Genomic DNA, 13,767 nt, shown 5'->3' with positions numbered 1-13,767 from the left:
GTGGGTTCGAATCCCGCTCATGACTCCAACTTTTTTATCTCAACTAAAAACCTTAATTAATTGAAAGATATTAAATGGTCAAGAGGACCACGAAAACTAGTGAATCTCACAATAATGTTGCGAACTTCTGGTTCAAGGTGATGTCTTAACATGGTTAATGGTAATAAAGCTGGATTAAAATGGAGAAAAGGTGTTTATTTACAAAATGAGTCATCTTCATTTTACTATTCTTAAGTAAATCCGTTATTAAAAATGAGGGTTAACATTTATTTGTTTTTGGTTAATAGTTTCTATTTTGTTTTATCCACCTAACAAGAATGTATTGATTAATTTAATTAAAATTAATAGAATGAGAATAAATTACAAATATCCCTATTCATTTTAGCAGTTTAGTACACTCTCCTTTGGTTAGCTGGAACTGATGAAACAACCGTCTTGTGTTAATGGTTGTGTTTATATCTAGATAAAAGAATCCTGTTGAATAAAAACTAATTTTTTGGTCCTGTTTTCATAATATCTTTTTTTTGCTTTATTTTTGACTTCCTCGATGGGTGTCCTAATGTTCCAAATTTTGCCTTCTCTTTCCGATTTTTTTTTGCCATTTTATCGACTAATTTGTTCCGTTTTATGCCCCCGTGGCCATGTACCTAGTAGAAACTACACTAAAAAAATTTTTCAGCCAATTTAGTGCGATTTCCATAATCCTGAATACTAGATATGTACAGTTGGACTTCTGACAAAATTTTTGATGCTTTTTTGGAAGCTCTTAGAATCAGTCAAAATAAAAAATTTTCTTTTCTATATTCCCTTCCAAAATGGTTGGATTAGTTCTGCTGAATAAATAGAAAGATTGTTCTTTAATTTGTATTTTTTATTTTCTTTTGTTTGCACATCATACCATGTACATCCTATTCCGTCAGTACTTTTTGATCCATCCATAAATATTACATACGGAGAATTGCATAAAGACTTGATATCACTCCAAAAGGTTTCATTTACTCCACAAACTGGTATCTCAGGATAATCCTTTAAGTAGTAGATTTTTTTAATATGCTGTCAATTCCATAATCTATAGAGTATCCATAGTCTATTATGCCGCTTTACGGATGCTTTTATGGGAGCCGTTTATCTACAAATATGCGTCAATGAGAGGAGGGCTTTTTTCCTTGCCCCAATAATTTTTTGTTAAATTTTAATATAGATGCCATTTTTTGAAGTTTTTGTTAGAAGCTGGATAGAATTTTGTCAGGAAATTCTTCGCCATACTCTCAATCATAATTCCAAAGGAGGCTCCGCAGGACTCAAAATTGATGACATTGATTGACGTGTCTGAAAGAAAACCAAGAGAATGCCTCAAGCACTTGTTTCTAAATAATTCAATGCTTTCTAAGTGCATCTCGATTGTCAAGACATAAAAACTGACCCGAAGTCAGTTCTGCTTTTTATACATATAAAACATTAATGCAACATTTATATCAGCACTCTATCTAGCTGCAATGAAGTATGTGTAATCTAAGGCAATTTTTAAGCAATGGTTTTAAGAGGGAAACCGATTATGCATATAATGTGAAGAGGTGAGGTCGACCGCATCTCACGATATCTGAATTACTATGCATATAGCGTGAATCAATTCTCTTTGAATACGCTAAATCAAACAAAAGTCCTTGAGCTATTTTAAGTGAGAACTTAAGTGAGAATAGTAAAAGAAAAGTTTTACCAAGATCGAGCAAATTAATGTAACATTTAGCTACTATTATTGTCATTTTCTCTCAATTGTAATTAAATTCTGCTTCTATTAATCAAATGAGGAAGCTAAAATCAATATTTGGAAGAGAACAGAAAATTCAAAAAATTTGCAACCATGTAAATAGTGACCCCCTTAGTAAAGTACAGTACAAGAATTAAATTGATAAGCTCAAAAATAATTTGCAATACGTTTATTATCATACTGTGTTACACATTTAGATCACAAAATACATTATTTCTAGACATATAAATACTAGGTATTTTAAATGCATGATACAAGAAGTCTTTAAAAATTCTTTAAGTATTAAAAAACAACAATGCATAAACTTTTATATAAGAATAACAATTTTGCAACATAAGAATAACACCGATCAAATACTACATAGCTTTAAATAGGAAAAGTGCTAAAGCTACTGGCAGAGACTGAGAAAAATTCCAGGTCGGATTTACAATTTAGTTACAATTCAATGACAATTAGAAGCCTCAATGAAATGCTAGTGAATTATCAGTTATCAACTTGTTAGTGGATCTTTTATTACTTTAATTATGCATTATTAATTGTTGCTTAAAGATTCAGTCTCTGTTTGATTGCATACAATATCTAAAAATTCTAAAAATAAATAGCTCTGACAACATTTAAAGAGATTAGATACAACTTTATCACAGGAAAAAAACACTAGCTACAATTTGCAGGCATAAAATAGCACAGTGTGTTTACAAAAAAAAAAAAGTGAAAGGTGTTTGATACTAATCAGTCTCTTTGGTATTTTTGGTCAGAAGATTTTGTATCGTTTAGTTCATTGTTTTGTAATGAAATGTGAGTGTTTTGTTAATTGAAATATTAAAAATGAATGCTGTAAAATCAGCATGGAATGCAAAAACAGTACAAATTACAGGATTTACACCCATTTACATTTTTAAAATGTTTGTAAACACACTCTTCCCATCTCAAGATTAAAAATTAATTTAATCTTTTAAAATAAATAAATAGGAATATATCTAAATTTTGTAAAATGTACATTCACATACATAAAAGAAGTGCACATTTTTCTTCAATTATTTCTTTTATGAGATTCACAACTGAATTCTTTGAATCGTATTTATCTTCATTTGAATTTTAGTTAAAATGTTTTTACAATATTATTAAATTAATAAATAATAATAAAACATTATTTTAAAATTAATTTAGCAAAATAAATCAGAACAAAAATGCAACAAATTAAACAATTTACATTTGAGTTCAGATTCATATTTCATATTTAAACTTACAAGCACAAGCAAACAGCATCCATGAAATATTATAAAAACAGTTTTCTTATCTTAGATTTGAATTTGACAAGAATACTATGTTTTAATATTAAGAAGATAAAAGATTTTGCGTTTCCTGCACACAACAACTTGAACTAATCTACATGTAAATGTTCCCAATTTTGAAAAAATATAATTATTATTCACATTAGGCATGAGTTTGTAATAAGTGAAAGATTTACGACAGTTATTTTGGATAATATTTTACTAATTTTAGAAACTTATTTTCCCCCTCAGTTTGAAAAAGCCGAGCGAGTTTCGGTTGTGTATGAGTGCCCCTAGGCCAATGTAGTTCTCTAGAATTATCGGATTGCTTTCAACGAAGCATTGAGATTTTTTTATCTTCTCATCGAGGACTTTCGTCAGATGGTCTGTGAACACTTCTACATTGTACATATCCCGTCCACTGTTTGATGAATCTTAAAAATAAACTTTAGTTCAATACAGGTTACCTTTTATATTAAATTATAGTGTAAAACAAGTACCTGCATGCCATAAAAGAGGGTGTGAAGTGAATGTATTGAATGGAATGTCTTTTTCAAAAGGGTTCCATTTCTTGACGAAAGGAAGAGGTCGACCGCCATTCCACATTGTTCTGACACCAGCAATTTTACGGGTCCTGAAAATTAAAAAAATTAAATGATAGAAAGCCATCACATTTATTTTAAGGTATTATGAACCTTGGTGAGAAGCCAGAATCAGTGGGTAAAGCACCTTTCTCAACAGGCCATTTTTTTTCTAGTACTTTTACCAAGCAGCCTTTCATCAGATTGGACACACCAGTAGCTATACCATCAATATGCCTAAAAATCAAACTAAATTATGAGATTTCAAGCTAGAATAAATCAAGTCAAACTCACGGTATCAAAGAAACCGGAGGATAGTCAAGATCTCCTATGACCAATGTGTCGATAATGTCTAAAGGAATTTTTCTGTGCTTTAAAACTTTCAATGCGATGAAATCATATTTGACAGAAATCATACATTTCGTCGTAAGAATGACGATTCTTTCCATTTCGTTATCCCATGAGCTGACCCTAAAATTATTATTAATTTATGCCATCCTTGTTCTTGAAAGAAGTGTTGTATGCTCACTCAGTGAGAAGCCATGAGCCAATGAATTCACCATCTTCGCTGTCAGAGATGAGCTCCTTTTTGGTCTCTTCAATGGCCCTGATTAACAAACCTTCCCGGAATGAGAAAAAGTCCTCAGCTTTGTCTCCTGGCCATGGAACTTGGGCCACCTGACCTGAAAAATACAGCGATTCTTATTTTTCTCACAAATTAATTTGATTTTTAATAATCTTTATTATTTATTGTAGTTGTTGAAGATTAAAAACAAATTATTTACATTTTAATATTTTGTTATCATACTATTTACATCTATTATGCCCTGAAGTCTTGCTGCATCGAGGATTGTTGTGGGCTATTTCAGGTCCAATTGATCCCATTCTTGTAATATAACATAGCTGATGCTTTGAAGAAATTTTATTTTTTTGTACCTTTAAGTCCAGCAAGGTGCATTAGGGCTGGGATTTACGTTGAATAGTTATCTTGTAGAATAAAAAAATAGAGACTGATTTTGCCTCTCATTTTGTGAATTTTTTTAAAATATATATATTTGAGAAAACTTGTGGCTACTCAGAACGTCGTGTACATAGGGCTGGAACCCATCTTTATGGGTTACTCTTATCCTTTTGCAATTTCATTCAACTCAATCCATGAGAACGCAATTTAACCACACGAATGCGTAGGGATAGGGTTCGGGACAAAAGAAGTTGCCACAAGCCTTCTGCACCTAAACCTCAGTTTATGTACTGTAATCCTCTAATTTGATAAATCACCAGCTAGCTTCAGGTTGTTTGTTAATCAATCTTCAGTGAAGGATCTTGCTTGTGACTTTTCCTCATTAACTAGTTACATACTCTTTTTTCTGGCAGTATCTGCACAGTTTTTCTTAGATCTGCACTCCTTTCTTGTACATGTGCCTTCTCAAGCAGCAGTGCGTTGCCAGGAGTAAAACCAGTATCCTGGTTCTGTTGCATTCTAAGTCTTGTGGATGGACCTTCTATGAATCTCTTCATGTGCCCCATGCCTCGGGTATTGTTCCATCATGTTTTGGACTCATTAAGGAGCTATTTTCTGTAGCAAGGTGCTAGGCAACATAGAGTTCGGGTCTAGAGAATTCATATTGGCTCCTTTTTTTGGCCAACATATCTGCCCTCACATTGCCTCTATGTCCCAAATGCCCAGGGACCCATGCCAGGATCAGGCCCTTGATGTCGCTAACTTCTACTAGGGATATCATACAACTCCATTTGTTTTTTGCCTTTACAGGCTAAAGCCATAAGTGCCGCCTTAAGTCTTGAAAAAATGGCTATCTTCCTGGAATAGTACTCCTAGCTTTTTTCATTTCTCTGGCTAGTGTTCAATTGCTATAATTTCAGACTGGAAAACTGTCTAATGTTTCTTACTGTCAAAACTGTGTCTAATCTGTCTAAGTTTAATGTCTGACTTCAGATTCATCCCAAAGCATCCAATTCCCATTCCTCTATCCATTTTTAGTCATTACTATACCAGTAGGAATTGGCCTTCAGAGGTATTCTTTTGGCCAACTACCCCTTCACCAACTAATTGTTTCTAACTAGCGCAATAAAAACAAATATAAAATCCATCCCACCGATTTTTTTAAATTTGTCCCAATTCCTACTCAAAATCGGAGGTCGTACTCAAATCTTTATTCAAAACCCAGTTTTGACCTAAAATTGCAAGATTGTACATGTCTGTCTTAGTGCTTCCTTTCGTTGAAAGTTTTATTAATATTTTTGCCCTTTTGAAGAATTGCGCCATCCTCATTTTCTTTTGTTTGTTGACATGGTTCTTGCAGATGGTTAACCATTTATGACCCTGTAAGCCGCTGCTCTGGCTTCTCCTTGGATAAGAACTTTCAAAAATAGTGGAAGGATACCAAGTATAATGAATTTAAATAATTAATACGGTCAATTATGACTACTAAATACATTAATATAATATTGCAATTTGTTCCAAGTGAGGTTTGGTCTTTATAGAACCAGTGACTAGGAAACTTCACAAGGAATTTTTCATTTTTCTTACCCCATTTTGATGTACGTTAACTCAAATATGACAGAATCAACAAAAATAACCTTTTGAAAAATCGTAGCAGGACGAACTGTTGATGACATTTCCGTTTGGCTGCAGTGTACAGTCGTTGTCGTTCTTCGAGTCCAAGTTTAGTTGGAGGGTGGCATCGTTGAAAGCCTTCTCCTGAGCATCTTCAAAGCTCGTGTGCAATTCTACCTCTTTCATTTTCCTTTATTTCCAACGCAGAATATGACGCCGATAACTCAACTGATAACTGATAACCTGTAGCATCAACAGCTAAGTAGCACACGGGCCACGGATAGCGCTGCAGGTAAAAGTCGATAAATTTCTTTAAGATGAAATTCGAGTAACGAGCTCTCGACAATTTTACAGTTGTAAACCCAAATTAATAAAAGTATTCCTTAAGGAAATGATGAATTTAGACTCAATGGTAATGAGTATTATAATACCAAGTACAGAAAATTTGTGCTTGATATGACGTCAAAAGAGCGCTTCATTCGAACTTAACATGGGAATCTGTACGAACTAAACTGCTCAAAAATGAAAAAGGATATTTGTAATTTATTCTTATTCTATTAATTTTAATTAAATTAATCGATAGATTGTTAGTTGGATTAAAAAAATAGAAAATATAAACCAAAAACAAACAAAGGTTAATCCCCATTTTTAATAACAGATTTACTTAAGAATAGTAAACATAAAGATTACTCATTTTGTAAACAAACACTTTTTCTCCTCTTTTCTTCATTTTCATCCAGTGGTATTAACTTTAACCATGGAAAGACATCATCTTGAACGAGAGAGAAGTTTGCAATATTTTTGTGAGAAAGAGTCATCGAGTTCACCGGCAAGTGGACATCGTAGAGGCAGTTGGGGGTTTTACTTTAGCCAGTTTTAAAAACTTTAGCCCGATTCCGAGAGACTGGAAGTGCAATAGGAGCCTGGTAGTGGATCTCTGCACATTGACGCTAGGGAGAACAAAAATATTGTCATTACTGCAAGATAGTACCAAAGGAAAGCTATAGAGACCACCAGATCCTAAATGAAGCACAAGAAGTTTTGGCAAGACCTTTAAATATCAGTTGGCCTCACGTCGTATACCCCTTTGCAGCAACAGCTCGCCACCAGCAACTCAGGAGAATATGGTGTAGTGAGCGCCTAGAAGAGAAAACCAATTTCAATACTGATGAAAAAATATATATAGTCTGTATCTGTAATAGATGTAGGCCTGTAGAAGGCGCCGAAGAGTATACCGAGAACAGAGGATGCACACAATTCCCTAGTTGGAGCTCCCTTCAGTGCGGTTTGGAGGAGGCGGTGTCTGGCCTGTGATTTACACTGGAGGACAAACTCGACTCCATATTGTTAAAGGCAACCTCACCGCAGTCCGTTATATCCAATAAATTATCGAGGAATGCATTCTCAAACCAGGGATTTCATTGGCAGGGATTTTCGACTGCTGGATTGCAATGCCAGACCTCATGAGGCAAAAGTTGTTCATCAATGGTTAGAAAACGTGGGAATTTCCCATCTGCCTCTTCCCCCATTGTCTCCAGACCTCAATCCCATTGAGCACAGGTGAGATGCTTTGCGGAGAAGGCTTTTCGATCACCATCCGCAGCCAGTTGACCTGCATAACTAAGTGCAGCGGTGCAACATTTACGGAGTGAAATTCGTACTGAAAGTGACAATCCTATTAACAATATGCCTAACAGGTGTACGGTGTTTTAAAAAAAATTACAAAATTAAGGAATTCAAACCTTTTATTTTGTTGTTTTTTCAAAACCCCTTAATTAAATTTTCTTCAGTAAAAATATAATAATTTCCAAAAACTTTTAAAGCAATTTATAATTAAAAAAAGAAAAATTCTAGGGAAAATAAACTTTACAAATTTCACAATATCCCCTTCATGTTTGAGCAGTTTATGAATGGAAAACCAGCTTTGGTTTATGAAATACAGATAGAGGTATTCTTCGAGTACTAGAAAAGAAACATTTTGGTTCAAAGAGTGATTATCACTGTTCTAAAAACATTCTTTTAATTTCTTAAGTATTTTAGAACATATGACTTTATGGGGTGCTCAATTATCACTGCTTCCAACGAAAATATGTACGGTTTATCATGAAAATTAAGAGTTCACGTTGCAGCGAATAACAACTTCTGATCGGTTTTCATTGTAAAAGACAATTAGGACAGATTATAAAGTTCATCACAAACCAGTGTACAAGAAAACCTGAAACTGTCTGAATTAAGGTGGTTTCTTATTCCGCGGCGAATTACTCTCTCTGATTTACAAGCCATGGCTAGAAAAGAGACTCGAATGTTGATATATATTTTTATTTACAATAAGTAACGGCTTAAGCCTTTTACATAAATGAAATAAAACAAAACTAATCAGGTTTCGAATATAAACTCATAGATAACACTAAACATAAGTTAAATACAAATAATAATTGAACGGTGAACAAAAGTGCAAACAAAATTAATAAACGAGATGAACAATATTATAAACAAGAATCTAAAGAAAAATTAAGATGAAACATTAAAAACACGTTTTTAAGTACCCAAAATTAATGCACCACCCTTAAATTTTAATGAATTTAGGTTTGTTTATTCATATTTTGCGTACCAAAAATAGGTTTGGTTGTAAAAATAAGACAGTTGAAAAGAAAATGTTTTTTTTTTTACCTAATTCTAAAAAACAATTGTTGATTGAGTAAAGAACAAATAAATAAATAATAAATAAAAATTAAAAAATTCAGAATCAAATAAAAATGAAAACAAAATTGTTGCCTCCTTTAGTACTGAGTATTTCCATCCCTGGCATAAATCATGTTCGTTAATCGCCTTTGCATTCCTTGGAAAAGATTTCTAGTAAAAACCTGAGGATTCTTTCCCCTTCATCAAGAACAGAACATCCAACTCTTCTAAGGTGTTAGGGACCTGAGTTCGCCGTCGTACCCGTCACTTAATTGGTCCCAAATTCGTTTGATTGGGTGTTGACCACTCCAAGAACTCAGTTCCAACCTCATTCAGGTAGTCATCAACAATACGTGATCTATGGGGCCTGGCATTATCCTTTATTAGCAAAAATCTCCCATCAAAGTTATGGAGTAACAAAACGCTCCTCAGACCAACACGTCAGCAAAGTCTGGCGGGTTCAGACGCCCGCCCATCATCTTAATCAGCATTTCTTTAAAATACATAGAATAAAAACTCTAATCCCCACATATCCTTGTCTTACTCGTACAAGGTACGGGCCTTCTGCCCGTCACTCTGTCGGTTTAAACTTAAACATTGTAGAGTTTTGACAATAAAGTTTCTTCTTTTTTTAATAGTCTTCTCCGAACGTTTATTTAACTTCGATGTCGGGGCAAATGGCACTACTTACATCACATCTGCAAAGAGAACTCATCCCCAATCTTCCAATGGCCAATTCATATGTTCTAACCTGTCTCTTCAACATGTCCCATAAGTGTCTATATTTATGTCAGGAGAACAAGCTGGCCAATTCATTGTGCAATCCCTATCCTCCAAGATTAATAACTTGAGTTACATGCGGTCGAGCATTGTCATGCATTAACACAAAATTGTCCCCAATAAATGGAGCGAATAGGACCACAGCTTCCAGAAGAACTTCCTCACTGTACAGCAGTTAAAGATCCACCCTGTGTGATAATCATTTCGGCATGGGTACGGAGGTTGAACCCACCCCATACCATAAATTACTGTCTTTGGAAACGCTGTGATAGACCCAACAATCAAAGCGTACTCCTTCACAAACGATCCGGGTCATCTGATTGCCATAAAGCAAACTGGCAATCATCTTTGAATTGGCCCTCATTCTTCTAGTTTCCAAGCGTGATGCTGATTTTTCAACAGTCGTCTTTCTACAAGATGCTTCTTCAGCAGTAGAGAGCCTCATGCAGGGAGCTATCCTCACAATGCCTTCTGATGACTGTTTTAGAGGTCACTTTTATCTTACCTCGTTTGGAGTTGCCTTCTTATCAAGGAAGTCGTTAAATGTAAGAGCAATAAAACGATCGACTCTAGCCGTCGTACATCGCATCGTCTCCTCATTCTCTTCGATCGAGACTTCCAGTTGCTCTAGGTGGTAGCGCGGCACATCCAGGACTTGGAAATGTAACGGACGCTACGTCGTTGACCAAAGCATCTGTCCGGGCTAGATCTTTTTGACTTAAAATCATGGTTTTTAAGAGAAATTTTTTTTCTCAAATTTATTGTTTTGTCAAATAAAACCATTTGAAAAATAATTTAACTTTCTCAACAAGTTGGCTCTGGAAAGGATAAAATTAAACTAATTTTCTTTATTTTTAATATAAAGAGTCTAATTGTAAATTATTAATGTGGTGGTTACGTTTTAAGTCAACTGCGCTAAGTGTCCGGTTTTTGTCTTTGAGGTATGTTATTGCGAAATAACATACCATATTACTGTGATGTTAATGCAACAGTTGAATGTTTTTGGGGGTAGGAGTATAAGCAAGGATTTCAAACTTTTCTTCACCCAGACCTATAAAGGTCTATTTGGAACACCTATCATTAAGACCACACCTTGAAAAGTGCCCTTGTCTCACAAAGCTAAGCAATTTCCTCAGTACCTCTTCCCGCACTTCTATTGGTGCTAGAATTGCCTTACCGAAGTAGCTATACCGTACACGGACTAATGCCTCACATTTCCAAAAGATATCCCCTATGTCTCTGGTTTCTCTTCATAGGGTGGGTATGTTTCAGTCTTTCAGCCTAGGCTTTGCCTGTCTTGAGGTGGTAGTTAAAAAGGCAACGGTCGGTAAAAAGGCCTATAATTTCCCCCATATCTTGCCTGCTGAGAGGGAGGAACATTTTCGTCTTCGTTTTTGAAATATTAATTAATTTTAGCTTCATAAAGCCTCATACCTTTGTGTTGTTCTGTATTTAAGTTTTTTTCAAGCCATTTTTCCTGCTTCATCTGTAGAAAGTTTTACTGTTTGCTAAATTATGGTACCGGTCTCAAGGGTGAGCGAGCTGTCCCTCCGTTGGCTAGTTGGTCAGCGTTTTAGTTTCTCACTTTATGTCCTTCAACTCAGATCACGGTAACCTTGTTTTGTTCTGCTAGGGCCATTAGGCAATTTAGGCACTCCTAGAGTAGCTTGGAGATAAAAGTACAGACAACTAATGCTTTTATAGCTGCCTTACTCTCCGAACTGATGTTGATTCGAACATTGTTGGGTACGTCAGAACTAAAACTTGTGTACAACAGCGGAGCGAGTATTGACCCTTGTGGCACACATGCAAGCACTTCTCTCATCGCTGAGGTCTCTGATCTTTGGTTTACTACGAAAAATGTCTCCTTAAGGTGTGAATATATAATCAAATAATAAGACTGAGATAAAAACAGTTTTAATTTATCATATTTTACATTATATAATATGTAATAATCATATTACACTTTATAAAAAAGCCTGAGGAATATGTAAAAAACACCCCAGCCGCGTACAGTTTTGGCTCGAGACTTGAAGTTCATTTATTCAACATTTTAATTAAACCGTATTTTGAGTTGGATCGATATAAATTTAATTATTCTTTTCAAACGAGTTATTAATATTTATCTTTTCTTCTTGCTTTTTGAAAAATTTAAGCGAATAGCGATGATTAGTTTATAATAAAAAACTGATGCCAAAGAGATGGGCTCGCTTTCAAACGTCGGAAATTAATAACAACCATTGGAGACAAGGGAAGAATTAAAATGTTTAGTCCAATTTAAAGCTTATCAAAAAAGCAAAACACATTTTTATATATTATATTTTATTTTACACATAGCCGAGTTATAATATTGGGTTGTCCGGAAAATAATGCAGGATTTTAAGTTTTCATTAAAAAAAATCTATATAAAATATTCTGTTTACGTTTACAGGATTACTCATTTGTATGAATGTCAACACTTATTAATCCTCTTCCAAATGATATTGTTTGTTTACCTCTGTAGCATTCCGCTACTTGGAAATAATTCAGTCATCCTTATAATGTCAAAGCGAGAATTTCGTACGATTTTCTTTTACGAGTTTAAACTCGGCCGAAGCGGAGCCCAAACGGCTAGAAACATTAACCAAGTCTGGGGCGAGGGTTGTGTTAATGAGTGCACTGTGCAAAGGTGGTTTAAAAAATTTCGGGAGGGAGATTTCAGCCTTGAAGATGAAGAAGGTCGTGGAAGGCCTTCCTCTCTTAATGATGATGTTCTGCGATCAGTGGTGGAAGAAAACCCCAAAACAACTGTTCGAGAACTTGCAGAGCAACTCAAAGTCAGTAAAACGACCGTCGCTGACCACCTCAAGGCGATTGGAAAAGTGAAAAAACTCGAAAATTGGGTTCCACACTCATTAAACGATCGCCAAAAAAATCAGCGCTTTGATGTTTGTGCATCACTTCTTTGTCGAAACAAAAATGACCCATTTCTGGCCAGAATTGTTACATGTGACGAAAAGTGGATTCTCTACGATAACACTAGACGTTCTGGACAGTGGCTCGACAAAGGAGAAGCTCCAAAGCCCCCAACTCATCAAAAAAAGGTAATGGTTACGGTATGGTGGGCTTCATTTGGTTTAATACACTACAGCTTCTTAAATCCTGGCGAAACCATCAATGCTGAATCATACTGTAACCAAATTAATACCATGCATCAGAAATTGGCAGTAATGAAGCCCTCTTTGGTCAATCGGAAAGGGCCCATTTTGTTGCATGACAACGCTCGACCACATGTGTCACGTGTAACGTCACAAAAATTATTGGAGCTTGGCTATGAAACTTTGCCTCACCCACCCTACTCTCCGGACCTCTCGCCTACTGACTACCATTTTTTTAGACACCTGGACCACTACTTACAACACATAATATTCAAAAATCAAACGGAACTGGAAAATGCATTTATTGACTTTATCAATTCTAAAAATTCTGAATTCTACTCAGACGGAATTAATAAGTTACCAACACGTTGGGAGAAATGTATTGAGAGTATGGGAAATTATTTTGATTAAAGAACATTGCTTTAAAGTAACTAGTTTCTTTTTTTTTTGTTTAATACCAAAATCCTGCATTATTTTCCGGACAACCCAATAATATAATTAGATAAAATTTTCTTTACTATTTAATTACATACATCTGAACAAGATAAACACTAGTGTTTTTTTACATAACATCAACTATTTTAACATATTTATTATTGTCCATACGTGTTGGGCATGGGTTTTTTTATATTCATGTTTCTGTTTTTAAATACGCACTTTTTATAATGTTTATACACATAGCTCTATCAATAACACTTTTCGTTATTCTACCTTTAAACTTGCAACACGATATATTTGTACAAAATTTTGAGGGAGATTTTACATTAGGCTTGGCTGATGACATTGTAAATATTAGTACAATTTATAATACATAGCATATTTCACAAATATACCCATATTCCTTCCGAACTTGGGGTTATCATTGACATATATATCTGAAAAATATATATGAACAATTTTAATAAATATAACAACTAATTGTATAGCGTTTAATACATTTGATAAATTACAAATATATGCATATTTAATTATA

The 13,767-nt window shown here is 34.6% G+C and overlaps 1 protein-coding gene across 1 annotated transcript; it reads right to left on the bottom strand.

The window, feature by feature from the left end:
- Positions 1-2,955: 2,955 nt before the first annotated feature.
- Positions 2,956-6,457, bottom strand: LOC106668514 (tumor protein p63-regulated gene 1-like protein). The gene is made up of 6 exons (XM_014397356.2): positions 6,219-6,457; positions 4,150-4,303; positions 3,915-4,091; positions 3,735-3,857; positions 3,540-3,673; positions 2,956-3,473 (listed from the first exon to the last, which is right to left on the bottom strand). The coding sequence occupies exons 1-6, from the start codon at positions 6,379-6,381 to the stop codon at positions 3,268-3,270; spliced, it is 957 nt and encodes a 318-aa protein (XP_014252842.1). The 5' UTR covers positions 6,382-6,457; the 3' UTR covers positions 2,956-3,267.
- Between the last annotated feature and the right edge of the window lie 7,310 nt (positions 6,458-13,767).

Source organism: Cimex lectularius, unplaced genomic scaffold (assembly GCF_000648675.2).
Source record: "Cimex lectularius strain Harlan isolate CLEC.00 unplaced genomic scaffold, Clec_2.1 scaffold273, whole genome shotgun sequence".
Classification (NCBI taxonomy): Eukaryota; Metazoa; Arthropoda; class Insecta; order Hemiptera; family Cimicidae; genus Cimex; species Cimex lectularius.
This window is presented reverse-complemented; position numbering and strand designations above follow the sequence as displayed.

What these genes read in the sequence shown, in the direction of transcription:
- LOC106668514 (XM_014397356.2), bottom strand. Translation starts at nt 6,381, where the DNA reads ATGAAAGAGGTAGAATTGCACACGAGCTTTGAAGATGCTCAGGAGAAG. An exon ending in CTGCTACGATTTTTCAAAAG is followed by an intron (nt 4,304 to 6,218) that starts GTTATTTTTGTT and finishes TGTATTTTTCAG; the next exon opens with GTCAGGTGGCCCAAGTTCCA. An exon ending in GATTCTGGCTTCTCACCAAG is followed by an intron (nt 3,674 to 3,734) that starts GTTCATAATACC and finishes TTTAATTTTCAG; the next exon opens with GACCCGTAAAATTGCTGGTG.